The 13,599-nt window shown below is 36.2% G+C and overlaps 2 protein-coding genes across 2 annotated transcripts in view; both read right to left on the bottom strand.

Annotated features, from left to right (window-relative positions):
• Window positions 1-13,115, bottom strand: part of LOC134672843 (uncharacterized) — a 50,000-nt gene extending 36,885 nt beyond the window's left edge. The window contains 1 exon segment of the mRNA XM_063530800.1: window positions 10,466-13,115. Within this exon segment, the coding sequence (XP_063386870.1) occupies window positions 10,466-10,525 (60 nt within the window). The 5' untranslated portion in view covers window positions 10,526-13,115.
• A 300-nt stretch (window positions 13,116-13,415) lies between these two features.
• The window catches only part of LOC134677056 (insulin gene enhancer protein ISL-1), a 51,850-nt gene continuing 51,666 nt past the window's right edge, over window positions 13,416-13,599 (bottom strand). The window contains exon 8 of the mRNA XM_063535495.1: window positions 13,416-13,596. Coding sequence (XP_063391565.1) covers window positions 13,555-13,596 — 42 coding nt within the window. The 3' untranslated portion in view covers window positions 13,416-13,554. The remainder of the gene's footprint in view (window positions 13,597-13,599) is intronic.

The raw sequence follows: 13,599 nt of genomic DNA, 5'->3' as shown, positions 1-13,599 counted from the left end.
GCCTACGTATACAAATTGATTTAGGCTTTTCAGGTTGAATATTGGACGGTGTGTGCCGTCTGGTTTCTTGACCAAGAAAATTCGAGAAACAAAACTGGGGGCCATTTGTACTGGTTCTATGACTTTCATTTTTATTAGCTGATTGATTGCCAAGTCCATTTCGTCTGACGGTAATGTTAATTGAGGGTGGTTGGATAGGCATGGCAGTTGAAGTATCGGCTTTGAACAAAAAGGGATGCGATATCCCTTTATTATTTTTAGTAACATTGGACTTGCCCCGTAGGATTCCCATACATTTGCATATTGGGATATTTGACCTGCCTGAAACATCGAGTCAGAACTTTTTCTTTCCACGAGACTCTTTTCGTGAGTCATTGTAAGACTGTCTAGGTGCTTGGTTACTAGCGGGTAACCTACCCCTAGGGGCCCGAGAGCGAAAATTGCGGTTACCCTGCGCGGGCAGTCTTGGCAAAGCTTGATCATATATACCATAACCAACTTGCGCAGCAGGTACTGGCGGGTATGGATAATAGGGAACCTGCGCGGTTGCCGTTTGTGGATAATAATAATTATTCATAGCCGGTGGTGCAGCAGTTTGAAAAGTTGGTTGATTACCCTGCGCGGGTAATAGGTATCTTTGTTTTGCATTTGGAGTAGAATCAGCCTGCGCGGCTTTTCTATTAACGCGAGATTCGTTCTTAAGAGGCCAAAACACTTTACTTGTGCCACCTTTCTTTTCTAATGCAGCTGAGAACGTGTCACCATGAAACAGACTGTCACAGGATGGCGGTATTTTTCGAAGGGTTTCTTTTGTAAACTTATCTTTGACCGATCGTAAAATACTGTCTCTCCTTTGCTGCACTAAATCAGCACGATGGCCGCAAGCCATCTGTAATAAGTCTGACGAGATTTTCTTGTAATCTCCTTCCAAGAAAATCTCGTTTATCTTATTTTGAATTGTTACGACATCTACCACCTCAGTTAAAGTTATCCACGACATAAAGGTGCGAATCCCTTGTTCCATCGCATCGCATTGTTTTAACAATCCTGAGGAGAGTGCCGCGAAACCCCTTTCTGTATGACTAAGATTGTTAAAATTGTCATAGGGTTTTATTTCTTCGTTTGTCTCTAACTCTATGAAACCGGGGGTAGACACATAATTCTTTTGAACCTCGGAATAACGTATTTCCGCCCAATCTGATGATTCAAATCTTTGAAACTGTTTTAACGACTCCAAATGGTTTGGGGCTGACTTTGGGACGGGTGGATCTTTAGTGACAGTTTCTAAGGTCATTGAAAAAGGTTGTTCAGGAACCGTAGGCTCTTTTTTACTATCACATGCCTGATCGCCAGGTAAAGGTAAACCGGATGTCTCATCGGAAAACAGCTCCCCGCTCGCATTTAAAATTTTAAATCGAGGGCATCGTCAGCGGATACCTCTATATTTTCACTAGGGGATGGAGGGTTTTCTGTTGGTGGATAGTGATTTGATAGAAAATTTTGAATATTTGCGACCTGTAATGACAGGTTATTTAAAACCTCGTCGTAACGTGTGCGTTTTGTATTTCCAGAAGTTTCGCTTGAAACTTTCCGTTTATTTGAGGGTAGATTGTCTGGATCGCGCTCCCCCATTTTCACCACTATATTTCGGAATGCTTATTTAAAAGACTATTGAAGCTCGAGTTGATCTAAAATATCTATTACCTACCTATATATCTATAGGTTGTGTCGTCTAAATTGACTTACCAGGGACGACCGCTCCTAGCGAAAAATAAGACGCCAATGAGGGAGCCAGATTTCAAACCTGTTTTTATAAAGACTTGAAATTGGCTGCCTGGTGTTGCCAGTAGGTAAAAAGATGACGTTTGAAGGGAAATAATAATAGGGATGACCGCCTCCGGCACGAAAACGAGCGCTGCTCTCATTATAATGTAAGGTTTTGAATAACGGTACAGGATTTAATGCAGCTCTTTTATTTTTATATCATTTTATTGATTAATTATAATTTTTTAAATGATCGATATGACGTTTGTGAGGTGAAATGGCAGACTCGAGTAATTAATTCCTTGGCGCGTAGTAAATGGGACGAGATAGAAAAAAAATCGATGTCAACTGTCAGTGTCACTTAGCTCTCATTCCCGAAAAATAACGGACAAGCCTCATGTTACCTTGCGAATTGCTATTAATGTTATCATTGAGATTTTCGGCGACCTCAGCACGACCCACGGACTTCTGATTCCCCACGACATCTGCGCGTATTTGGACAAAGATTGAATTTACTTTCGATAACTTGGCACTGCATAAATTATTGGACAACGTTTTCTTCCCCACCCCTACACGACGGCCCCTACGCTGACCCTTGGACAGAGTTTTGCAAGAAAAATAAGCGAGTTCATACGAGATTGCGAGCAGATTCTACAAATTTGAAATTATTATCATAACAGTGATAAGCACAATGCCGTTGAATTATAGGAGCAATGGCCGTACAGGAGTACGTATCCGTGAAATACATAGGTACAGAAAACTTTCTTCACTTGTGTTTTGATTTTTATTATTAAATTGCCATGAGCTGTTAAGTTCGTAAACAAGAAATCGGTCTAATTTTTTCTAACAATTTCAACCATCTGTTAGTTTTGTGTGGTTATCCTCATTTTATGAATGTTGTTCTTATTTTCAGGTGGATGTAAACATTCATTGGCGGTATTATACTGATGGCTAATTAGAACCATTGAGCCATGACATACTTACTTGCAGTGTTATTCGGCTAAGCCTCGAGCATCCTGTGAATCTGAAGGATATAATTATTTCCATAAAAAAGAGCAATCGAATTAGGACCAAGATATCCCGAGAATCTAAAGACATTTTATAAAAAATGCAATAAAATGAAAATGGGAGACTCTCTTATTTTAACAATGTTACAAGATCATGACAATGTTATGGTCTATACTTATTAAAATTTTAAAACCAACATGTCTTTATCTTTGACTTGAAAATGTACAAATGATTTGGGTTAAGTTTTATGAAATGCAACTTATGCTAAAAATCTATTATTATTATATGTCAAATTATCGTGAACTCGATGTTGCTTAAGGCGTATCCAAATTAGTCAATTTTTCGCCAATCTGATTAAATTGCCCGATCGAATCGGGACGTACGGACGCAAACGCCAATTTGGCTCGCCGAATTCAACCGCCGATAATGACCAATAAAATGAGGTGCGGTCTTGTGTCCGCACCTCATTTTATTGGTGAGGCTAGTATTTTCGTTATGGGGTTTGTGAGGCCACCAATTTGTGAGGCTAGTATTTTCGTTATGGGGCATTTTTTCAATTTAAATGGGTCTAATATCACCATAAATCTAAAATTGGAGATTGACGCCAATTTCATTTCTGATCAAATCGACCGATTTGATCAGTCCCGTCTGGATACCGCTTTAGCACCGCGAAAGGGCGCTGCGCGGTGCGCGCGGATTGACGCGTGCGCGTACCGTATGCTTTGTATCTATGGTAATATAATTTAAAAAAATATGCAAATAAAAGGCGGCAAAGTTTATTCGTTGTGCAATACTCAATAAGTTACCGCTTGTTATTTTAATACTCGTAATAAACAAAATGAGTTCAAGTGACGAAAACGACCTGGAATAGACGGCATGCACCGCCTCATTTTAAAGCAGAAGCAAACTTAATAATGAATAACTAGCTTCCTGCTAAGTCCTGGGACAAATACAACAGGACTTACGACATGCTCATGCTGTGGAAGGACAAAAGAAGGACAGCCAAAACGCAAGAAACACCTACTCTGAAAGTGGTTTTTAGCGTATTTCTGTGACCAAGTGAAAACTAAAAAGCCATCTACATTTAATATAAACTAAGAATATGCGTTGTTTTTTTAATTGTATTCGCGTCACTTTACCCCTATTAAATACGCTTTACTAAATTGAATTTGTTTTATTTCCTCACATAATTTGAGAATAGTGCTTACTATGTATACCTCAATGGAAGCAAAAATGTAGTATTTTTGCGAGTTGATACACTTGCTACTTGTGTATAGTGGCAAATGTATTAAACCCGCAATCAACACTAATCAATATGTAAACAGGCCCCAACGTGAAGCACATTTACCCTACAGACATACTTATCCATATTGACCATATTTGAACCTCTCAACTCTCTTCAAGGGCACGCCACACAGCGTGATTCTATATACTGTTGTAATGTTAATGCTTAAGGATAATAATTTGTGGATTTTAAAATAAAACGAAACGAAATTTACTGGATTTATATTATATTATTTTGGATTTATATTATAAGTTTTCTAAAGTACAGTCGCCATCAGATATATTGGTGCAGCTAGGGTGCTCATAAATATCTGAACACGCCTCTATTATCAGGGCGTGCGTGTTCAGATATTGTGAACACCTTGCCGAGCCCATATATAATAGCCAATAACGACCTAGTTATTAACACTATTACAATCTTAATCATTATGTATACAACAATCACGTTTATATAGTCCTCACAAACGTATAAGTTACCATTTTGGCCAATATATCTTCAAAGCTTGGCACCGAATCGCTGTTAAACACTTTGGTGTGCTCAAATACGCTGAATTTGGAAAGTAACGTCTGTACTTCCTACAAGACGGTACGACGCACTTTGAGTTCATCTCTGTAATATTCTATTTCCATGCGAACGTTTCCGGGATCGTCTCCATCTATTGTGTTGATACTGAGATCCAAAATGACTCGTGTAGCAGTCCAAGAGTCGTGGTGGAGGTGTTAATGAAAATGTTCTCCAAGAAGCAGTGCCAAGTAGTCGAAAGCAATCGTTATCATTATCAAAATATCCGTGTTGATCGTGCTAGGGACGTTAAAAATACTTATTCTAGAAATCACACCGACATCCAATTACAAGAAAACACAAATGTTTCGTCCGACCATTATTTTCCAATTATTTGCAAGTTATTTTCCAAGAATGACACTGACAGTTGACATCGATTTTTTTTCTATCTCGTCCCATTTACTACGCGCCAAGGAATTAATTACTCGAGTCTGCCATTTCACCTCACAAACGTCATATCGATCATTTAAAAAAATATATTTAATCAATAAAATGATATAAAAATAAAAGAGCTGCATTTCCGTGATCGCTATAATGAATACTATCGGGAAAAAATATAATTTGCCTATCTTCAAAAAACTTTACCTACCCAATTGTCTATGATTTAAAAAAAAGCTAAAAGTCAGTTGTCAATTTATGTCATTCATTCAAATTGTTTGCGGTTTATAATGGGTTTATTTTAAATAATATTAATAATTTATATACTGAGTGAGGTTCGCTAACTATTATTTAAGCTCGTAAATAATTACGACAATGTGCGAAGTCGACGTGTAGCGTTGTATAACGAAAAACTGCAATGTTTACAACTCCTAACCAAATGTAAACAAATTAGGAGGTTGGTGCTCTATAAATATTTTGATACTTTAAGTACTAGTTCTAACATTTGCGTATTACTTTGATTAAGTACGTGAATTTATTAATGCCTGAATCTCATAAATATGACAAGTGTACAAAGAAACGGATAAACTAAAAGTTCTGAAAAATATCTATAAAATCTAAATATTGGAACGTAAACATTAGGTGTTTCTCGTTGACTGTACTTTAAATAGTGGTAGAAATTATGTGAGCTGACTTTGAGTGCACGTAAACGTTTAGTTAACTTATTTCCTTAGGTACCTTACTTGTACACAGAATATCATAAATATTGTCGAGTATCAAAACTATAATTCCTACTACACAAAGTGTGACCATCCCAAAATTTTTTGAATTTCCCGCCAAAAATTTAGGTAAAATTTCAGTAGCCAGACTCTAGCAGAATAAGCAAAATAATAAACAACGACACCAAGGTGTTTATTGTAATTAAATAGCAAAGTAGAAATACGTAACGGGAAGTGAAAAGCAAGTATTGTAATTACATTTAGAATATAAAGTAGATAATTTTAAGAACCTATTAATCTGTCATATGTTAACCAATTTTTTATTTTTTATTTATTATATGTTAAGTGAAATATTTCCAACATTGTAAACCTTTAATTGTTTAAACCGTAATTTATCTTTAATCAACTTATTAAAATGATCCGTTAAATTATTTTATTTAACAATAGATACCTAATTAAAATCATATTCTAATTAATATTTAAAATAACCTTGCTTGTTTCTTTTTTTTAAAGGTAGCTTTAGTGTCTTTATTTGTATGTGCATATACGTTTTGTTTTAGATTGTAAGGTTGGCATGTATTGGAATATTTTGAAATTAATGTCTTAGATTAAGTTATTATGTACACTGAAATTACGACAAAAATATATTGTAACCTATTTTTGTCTCAAAAAAAAACGGGGAAGGTGTACGGTGAGTAGGCACATGACGTGTTGGGTATTAGGGTCAACACGTCATGTGACATTTAGGTGACATTTAATAAATAGAAAATATATTTAATAAAATAAACAATAATTCTAAGTACATTTCATAAAGGTCACCTAAATGCAACTCACGTAGGCCACTAGTATATAAGCACCAATTTACTCAATAAAGGAGTTCAGTATTCAGCAGACTTTCATAGTATTATTTGCTACCCGAACGCTCCACATTACACAATGAGTAAAGAATTCCTTGATAAGTAGGTATGTATAATATTCATTATTAGATACTCGTCGAAAACGCGTTTCCTTGCGGTTCTTAGCTATGTTTGAGTAAATCGATCCACCAGTTTGAAGAGTATCAGCATTATTGGCATAAAATTAATATTTCTTTCATAATGCGTAGGGGGTTTTCAAAAGTTTTAATTTAATAGTTATTAATGTTATTAGCTATCTACTTATTTTGGCGCGCATGCGACGCAGACGGGGACGCCGGACGAAGGACTCATGCGCGTTTGGTTTGCAGTTTCACGCGCCGTCTCTATCTCAGGCTTAAGCACGCAATCTAAAGCTCACATGCACGTGCGCAGCTCGTGAATCGCGCATTTTCTACGCATTCGGACAGTCTGGGTGCACTTTTTAATTAAAAAAAACTGAGTGAGATTCGAACTCAGGACCTATTTTTTCACCGCTGCAATCTAACCAAACTAATTGAGCTATATACCAAAGCTTGCTCGACTCCTGTGATTCATTTCAAAATTTCCTTGAATTTCTCCGAAGTCCCAAATCATATTGATAAATCATCGGTACCAATGCGCTGACGCACTTTGCACCACAAGGCCCTTATCTCCCATAGCCTTAAGTATTCTAGGTAGGTATATGAGGTGAGGCTACGTCCAAAACCACCGGTGGACGGGCAGCGGCGTCCCTCAAATTCGGTGTAGGTACTCGACTGCGATCGCCAACCCGCCTGCCAAGCGTGGCGATTATGGCATTCACTTTCCGGCACGTATGGAGGTCCAAGGGGGAGGCCTATGTTCAGCTGTGGACGTCTTATGGCTGAGATGATGATGATGATATGAGGTTAAGTCACCATTTACGGAAAAAAATGCTATTTGTACTATAAAGTTATTCTACAAATGTAGGTAGTGTGTAGTCCAACTCTCATCTAGCCGTTTTTTCGTAAATCAGTTATTTACGAGTACAAAACGTCGGCGTTCCTATATTACGCACCAGCCGGGCTAGCACATGATCTAGCCGACAGTATCTCGCGGCGAGATAGACTACCCGTCCCTCTTTTGTTAACATAGATAGAAAAAGACGGGTAGTCTATCTCGCCGCGAGATACTGTCGCGCCAATCATGTGCTTGGCCTACTGTGCAGATAGTTTATTTTTAGAGTTTTCATTGTCATTACCATTGTACCACGAAATGCCAGCTGTTATCACTAAAGACTGAGCCAGAGTTAAGATAGGAAAGGTTGTTAAAATTTATTGCACTAACGTACTTAATATATCAAATATTTATTGGTTTCAACGCTACTTAATATATTTTTTACTATTAATCTTTTTATAACCAATTTGAATCAACGTATTATCATATTTCCGGGATCTATGTACTTGAATAAGTATGGACTGAATCTTTTTTGACCAATTTGAATCAACATGTCAAATTTCCGGGATCTACTAGAATTTACCTATGGACTGTAGGTTTAGGCTTAAGCCCACCACATACCTACTTACTTAGCCGTACTTATCCAAATACATATTTGTGCTGCGTGTCTTTCACACAAAATACGTAAAAACATATGTCTAGTTTATCTGTATAATGACTTTTTCGCAAATGTCCAGTCTGCGAGAAGGTCCCTTTGATATAGAAAGACTACCTAAAGCTTACGAACTGCTGTAGGTAACTACACATTTTGATAGCATAAGCTAGTTTCCGTAGGTGGAAAATAAGGTTTATTTTTACATTATTCGACAAATCTTGAAGCGGTGGTGTAATAAAGGACATTTTGCTAAAAATATTTTTCATGCAAAGGGGTTAAGTATTTTACAAAACAGACGAGACATTCAGCGATATGGTGGAAATTAAGACTCTACTTATACCTAGAGTCCAACCACCTTAATATTCCGTCACACATCAGGCGTGTTTCCGGGCGGGGCGTGAGCGCGGCGTGAGCGTTTTATATGCAAAAGCGGCGCACCGGGCGCCGCTCGCAAAACGCGCCTGTGTGACAGAGCCATCACTTTGCACAGACTTGACGTAACAATGCATACATATCCTATAGAAGCGCCATACTTGACGTAGCACTTGACATGAAAACAGCGTGGTCCAATTCTATTTCTCTTGTCTTAGCGTTTATCTCTAAGCTACTGCTTGTGAGCCCGGGGTCCGCTATCATGCGCTCTTACCCACTTACCTAGTTTTTGTAAGTTACGCAAAAAATCTCTAACAGATGTGGATTGATTAGATAACAATTTATCTCAAACTGCTACCATCCATATTTTCAATCTTTTGGCTATCTTAAAGATTGCAATATAACAAAAGTTTAATGCTATGTGTTTATCATACAATAACATCAATTTTATATAGTAAGGCAATTTAAAAAGTACCTAAATAGGTATAGGTCCACTTGATTTCACTACCTAATAGCTAATATTATTTTATACATACCTTTTTCATCTTATTACAATGGAGCAGCAAACTCACAAATCACAGGCACAATATTTGTGAAAATACAACACTGTAGAATAGTTACATTTCGAAAATGGTCACTATAGCTTAATATGTCCTTTTATAAACTATAATTAGTTATACAATGTAAATAGTAGACACAATTTAGCTATTTATAGTTCAAGCAGTTGTTATAAAGTAGTTTTCTCAAATTATCCAAGGAATAATGTGTTAATATTCTTACATTATAAAACAAAATATTAACCAAGTACAAGTAAACCATAGTTTAAAAGGAAAAGGGACAACCACTTCTCCATACAAACATAGTCCGCATTTTCCCCCGAAAGTGAAAGTTCCTGAGGCGCAATATAGCCCTCAGGTAAAAAAGTTTGGAGAGCCCTGGTCTACATCGATTTACATCAAATTGTGTCATTGAAAATAATCAATGTTACTCTACCTTAGTTTATATATTTGAAATAATACCTTTTGAAATCCAAGTTATCTACTTTAAATAGTGGGCGATTAGCATTGACTAGTGTTTTAGTAATTTATGTTGTTTCAGGGTTCCCGAACTGTGCGCCGCAGCCCCTTGGTGCTTCATAGACAGTAAAGAGGGATGCCGTGAGGTGATCTTCCTCACCATGTACCTATCTATTTCGAATAGCCGAACTAGGTTAGAGCGCCATACTTTTATATGTAAATGTTAAAAATAATGGGAACCCCTATGTTAGAGAGTTAGTAGCCAATAACCAATCCATAACCGGAGAACAAACCTAATAAGTAATTCTTTCAGTGTGTTGAATGTTTCTTTACAGTGGCCACAATATATTTTCAAAATTAAAATTGCATCAATTTTAAGAATGTAACAATACATTGAATTTAATACATAATGTCACAAAAGTCTAACAGATGTATAGTCTACATATGTTAAATGACCCTAGTAATTAAAATATTTCACAACAATAAATAAAAACTGATATAAAAATAATTAAACAAAAACTTACCGGAAGGAAGAAATTGCACCAAGCCATTATAACATTTGTAACAACAATACATACCTAGATTAAATGTAATACTTTTAACCCAGAGATAATAGGTACTGTGAATCCTTAAGTTTATTCATCACTTATTCACATTATTTATACTCAATGGATTTTAACTGTCATAAATCAAAATATTTAAAAAAATTATTACATTCAAAGTCCGAAAGCAATAAAAATTAAAAAAAAATCTTAATACTTTTGCGACCGTAAATAATATGAAATCATTTGGAAATCATAAAATAACGTGAAATCGCGTCCCGATAAATTTGTAGGGAAACAACCTACCTATTACCTACAAATCACGGAAATAATCTAATTAGCAAAATATCTCACCTTAGTCCTATTTTTCAGGTTTAAATGGTCATCTTGATCACCTGTTTCGTCGAACTTCATTTTATTATTTTCAAAGGCACTCCGGTTTTTTACACATACAAAGTGTTTCTAAAACTTTACTATTATATACAATTTCTTATTACACTCTATTTAAAATAGCAGTTTGCAACCGCCATATCCAAAGCATAAGACTGGATTTGCCGCGCTTAGTTCGCCCAATAAATAAAAAGTTCCTAATCTGTATTGTTATCAAAAAGTTAAATTGAGCCAAGAACGTAGAGCAAGCATAGCATGACATTTAACTGACATTGACACTTTTGACAGATATAGTGTTACCAGCAGTAGACTAAAACTTCCCTGGTTGTTCTTTGTTCTCTACAGTGTGGAAAAAAAATATGGGCCCTGGAGGGAAAGTGCCTTAAAACCTTAAGTTGGCACAGTTTTCTTAAAGGAAACATTCTTTAATTTTTTAAAGAAACTCTTTTGGGTGCTAGTACTAGCCTAAGTCAAAGACAGTATGATTCTCTCTACATATTTATGTTTGAAATGAGACAGTTATACCGGGCCAATTTACAACTACATTTTTCAACGATTGGTAAGGGATAAGGGAGAGGTCAGGCTGTCATATCAATCAATATGAAACTTGGAAATATGAAAACGAATTAGTTAAGTACTCATTGTTTTTTTTATTATTATTATGCTCACAATCTAAGTAGGTACACTGTATAGTTTTATTAACTACAAAATAAATTAAAAGTTGGTAATCTCTATAAAATTATTTGAATGTATTGTACAACAAATGAAAGCAATGCTTGTTTTTCTGTAAAGTCAAAATGCTTATACGATGATTTGTACAAAATTGTGCGGAAAAGGTCTCATACACACGAGCGCTTTTTCTACGCGCGTTATACAAGCGCTTGAATGCCACAAATGGATAAGTAGGTATACATGTGTATTTATTCACACGATGGCGGTGGCGCTTTTTATGAAGCGTAGTTGGATTTTCGACTTTAACCTTGGCCGTTAAATCGAATTTAGCATGCGACTGCGGACAGATTCAAGCGCATTTTTTAACGCGCGTTCCAAAGGCACTCATGTGAATGGGGTCTCGAGTTAGACCAAGAAAAGTCTGTGCGATGTTGATAGCCCACGCAGTGCAAGTGTTATTTATACGTCATAAGTTCATAGAAGTTAACATTTAAAACAATACTTGCACTGCGTGGGCTATGAAAATTGCTGCAGACTAGTCTTGGCCATACGCTAACTGTGTATACGATTTTTTCGTTCCAGAAATATTTTAAGAAAAGTTATATCAAAGGCTTGTGTTTACACTCATTGTCATATTTTTTAGAACAATTAAACACGCAGTTTATTTCGTTCACTTAAATTACGTTATACTGATTATTAAGTAACTAGTAGTAATTATTCAATATGTATATTATATGCAATTTTTACATTATATGTACACAAAACCTATATACATGTCAAAGGCTAACAGATCTTGATCTTAGTTTTATTATGTAAAAATACACATTACTTACTCAAAATATGAAAATACATAAATTATTTATAACTAATAAACTAATGGTAAACATCACATAAAAGCAGGCTATAACATATATTTGAATATTTTTAAAATACATATACAATTTATGTATATTTTCATTTGAATAGTTTATATGATTTTTAACCTGTGTCAGGGAGGAGAAAATTAATGAAGTCTTAAGGTGAACCTCCATAGATATAGATAACAACATCCAAAATAAATGAGTAGAGTTGGACCAAAAAAAGTCTGGATTTGATAGCCCTCGCAGTGCAAGTGTCATTTTTACGTCATAATTTTATAGAAGTTTGACGTTTTAAATAACACTTTCACTGCGTGGGCTATCAAATCCGATGCAGACTATTCATAGTCTGACTCTAGTTTCCTCAAGTAGAAAAAATCTATAAAATATTTGACGTAAACTACAACACATACTAAATTGCTTGGGAGTCACGTGATACCGCACAGATATACGCGATAACGCCATCATTGAATATGCGAGTTTTCTAGGACACAGTCGTCTATATACAGGGTGGAAAGGCATATAACCCGTAAACTATCATTCTTCATTTATATCCTTCCCCACACGTTGGATATTATGTTTAATTATAATGAGATTTTTTTAGAAGCTCAATAACTTGACCAAAGAAAATGTTTAGTAGGTACTTTAAGTAGTGTTTTACCAACAATAAAATAATAACAAAACAAAGAAGAACTCGTAGTAGGACTACTAGTAGGTAATTTTACTTATTAGTATGTATTTGGTTATAAGCCAAACAATTGAGTTATCGCGTGCTCCAGACTGTACTCAGACGACAGATGTCACCGGCAGTTTTTATTTCCAAAATCAATAACTTATCAAACCACAGATATAAAAATGTATACAGCATTAATCTTGCACTATCCCCTACATTCAATTTCCATAAACAAAGACGAAAATTTAACGCTAACTGTGTGATTTCCTCGTGTATTCAAATTTTAAAGTCCATTAAAATTTAAACCTGACTGAAGATACAGTGATAGGTATCCAACAAATGCTTGATCGGCGCCGTTAACATTTTATGTAATGTCATGCTCAGCTGTTTGCGAATATTTTTACTGTACAACGTACTGTTTATTTTCAGTCAGACAGCACTGATTTTCGGGCCTTGTGGCCATTACGTTAGGGTGCACTAGGGTGAAGGCGGCAAGCTATCATCACTCTCGAGGTAGGTCACGTAGTTGTCCTCACCGTGAGGCGGACGTGGAGGTGGCAGTGATGGTACGTCGTAACCATGCATCTGTTGACAATAACGCTTATATTGTTACTACGTAGCACATATACATTCATATCAATCAGTATAAACTTGTATTATTAGGTAATATCTACTTGAAATATTAATAAAATGTACCTGATTTACAAGCTGTTGAAAAGCCGCGCTGTGATGTGGCGCTCGATCTAAGTCAGCGTGTAGTGCGAAATCCGACAACGCCTTCCATGGCGGCTGATACGCCGTCACCTCCAACGCCAGGCTGCCCGCCGGCTCGTGCCGCACCGGCGATCCCGCTACGAGCGGCACGCCCATCGACATGTACCCCATGCGGCGGCCTT

Source organism: Cydia fagiglandana, chromosome 2 (genome assembly GCF_963556715.1).
Source record: "Cydia fagiglandana chromosome 2, ilCydFagi1.1, whole genome shotgun sequence".
NCBI classification, from domain to species: Eukaryota; Metazoa; Arthropoda; class Insecta; order Lepidoptera; family Tortricidae; genus Cydia; species Cydia fagiglandana.
The sequence above is the reverse complement of the archived record's forward strand: the minus strand, read 5'-3'. Positions and strand labels throughout refer to the sequence as shown.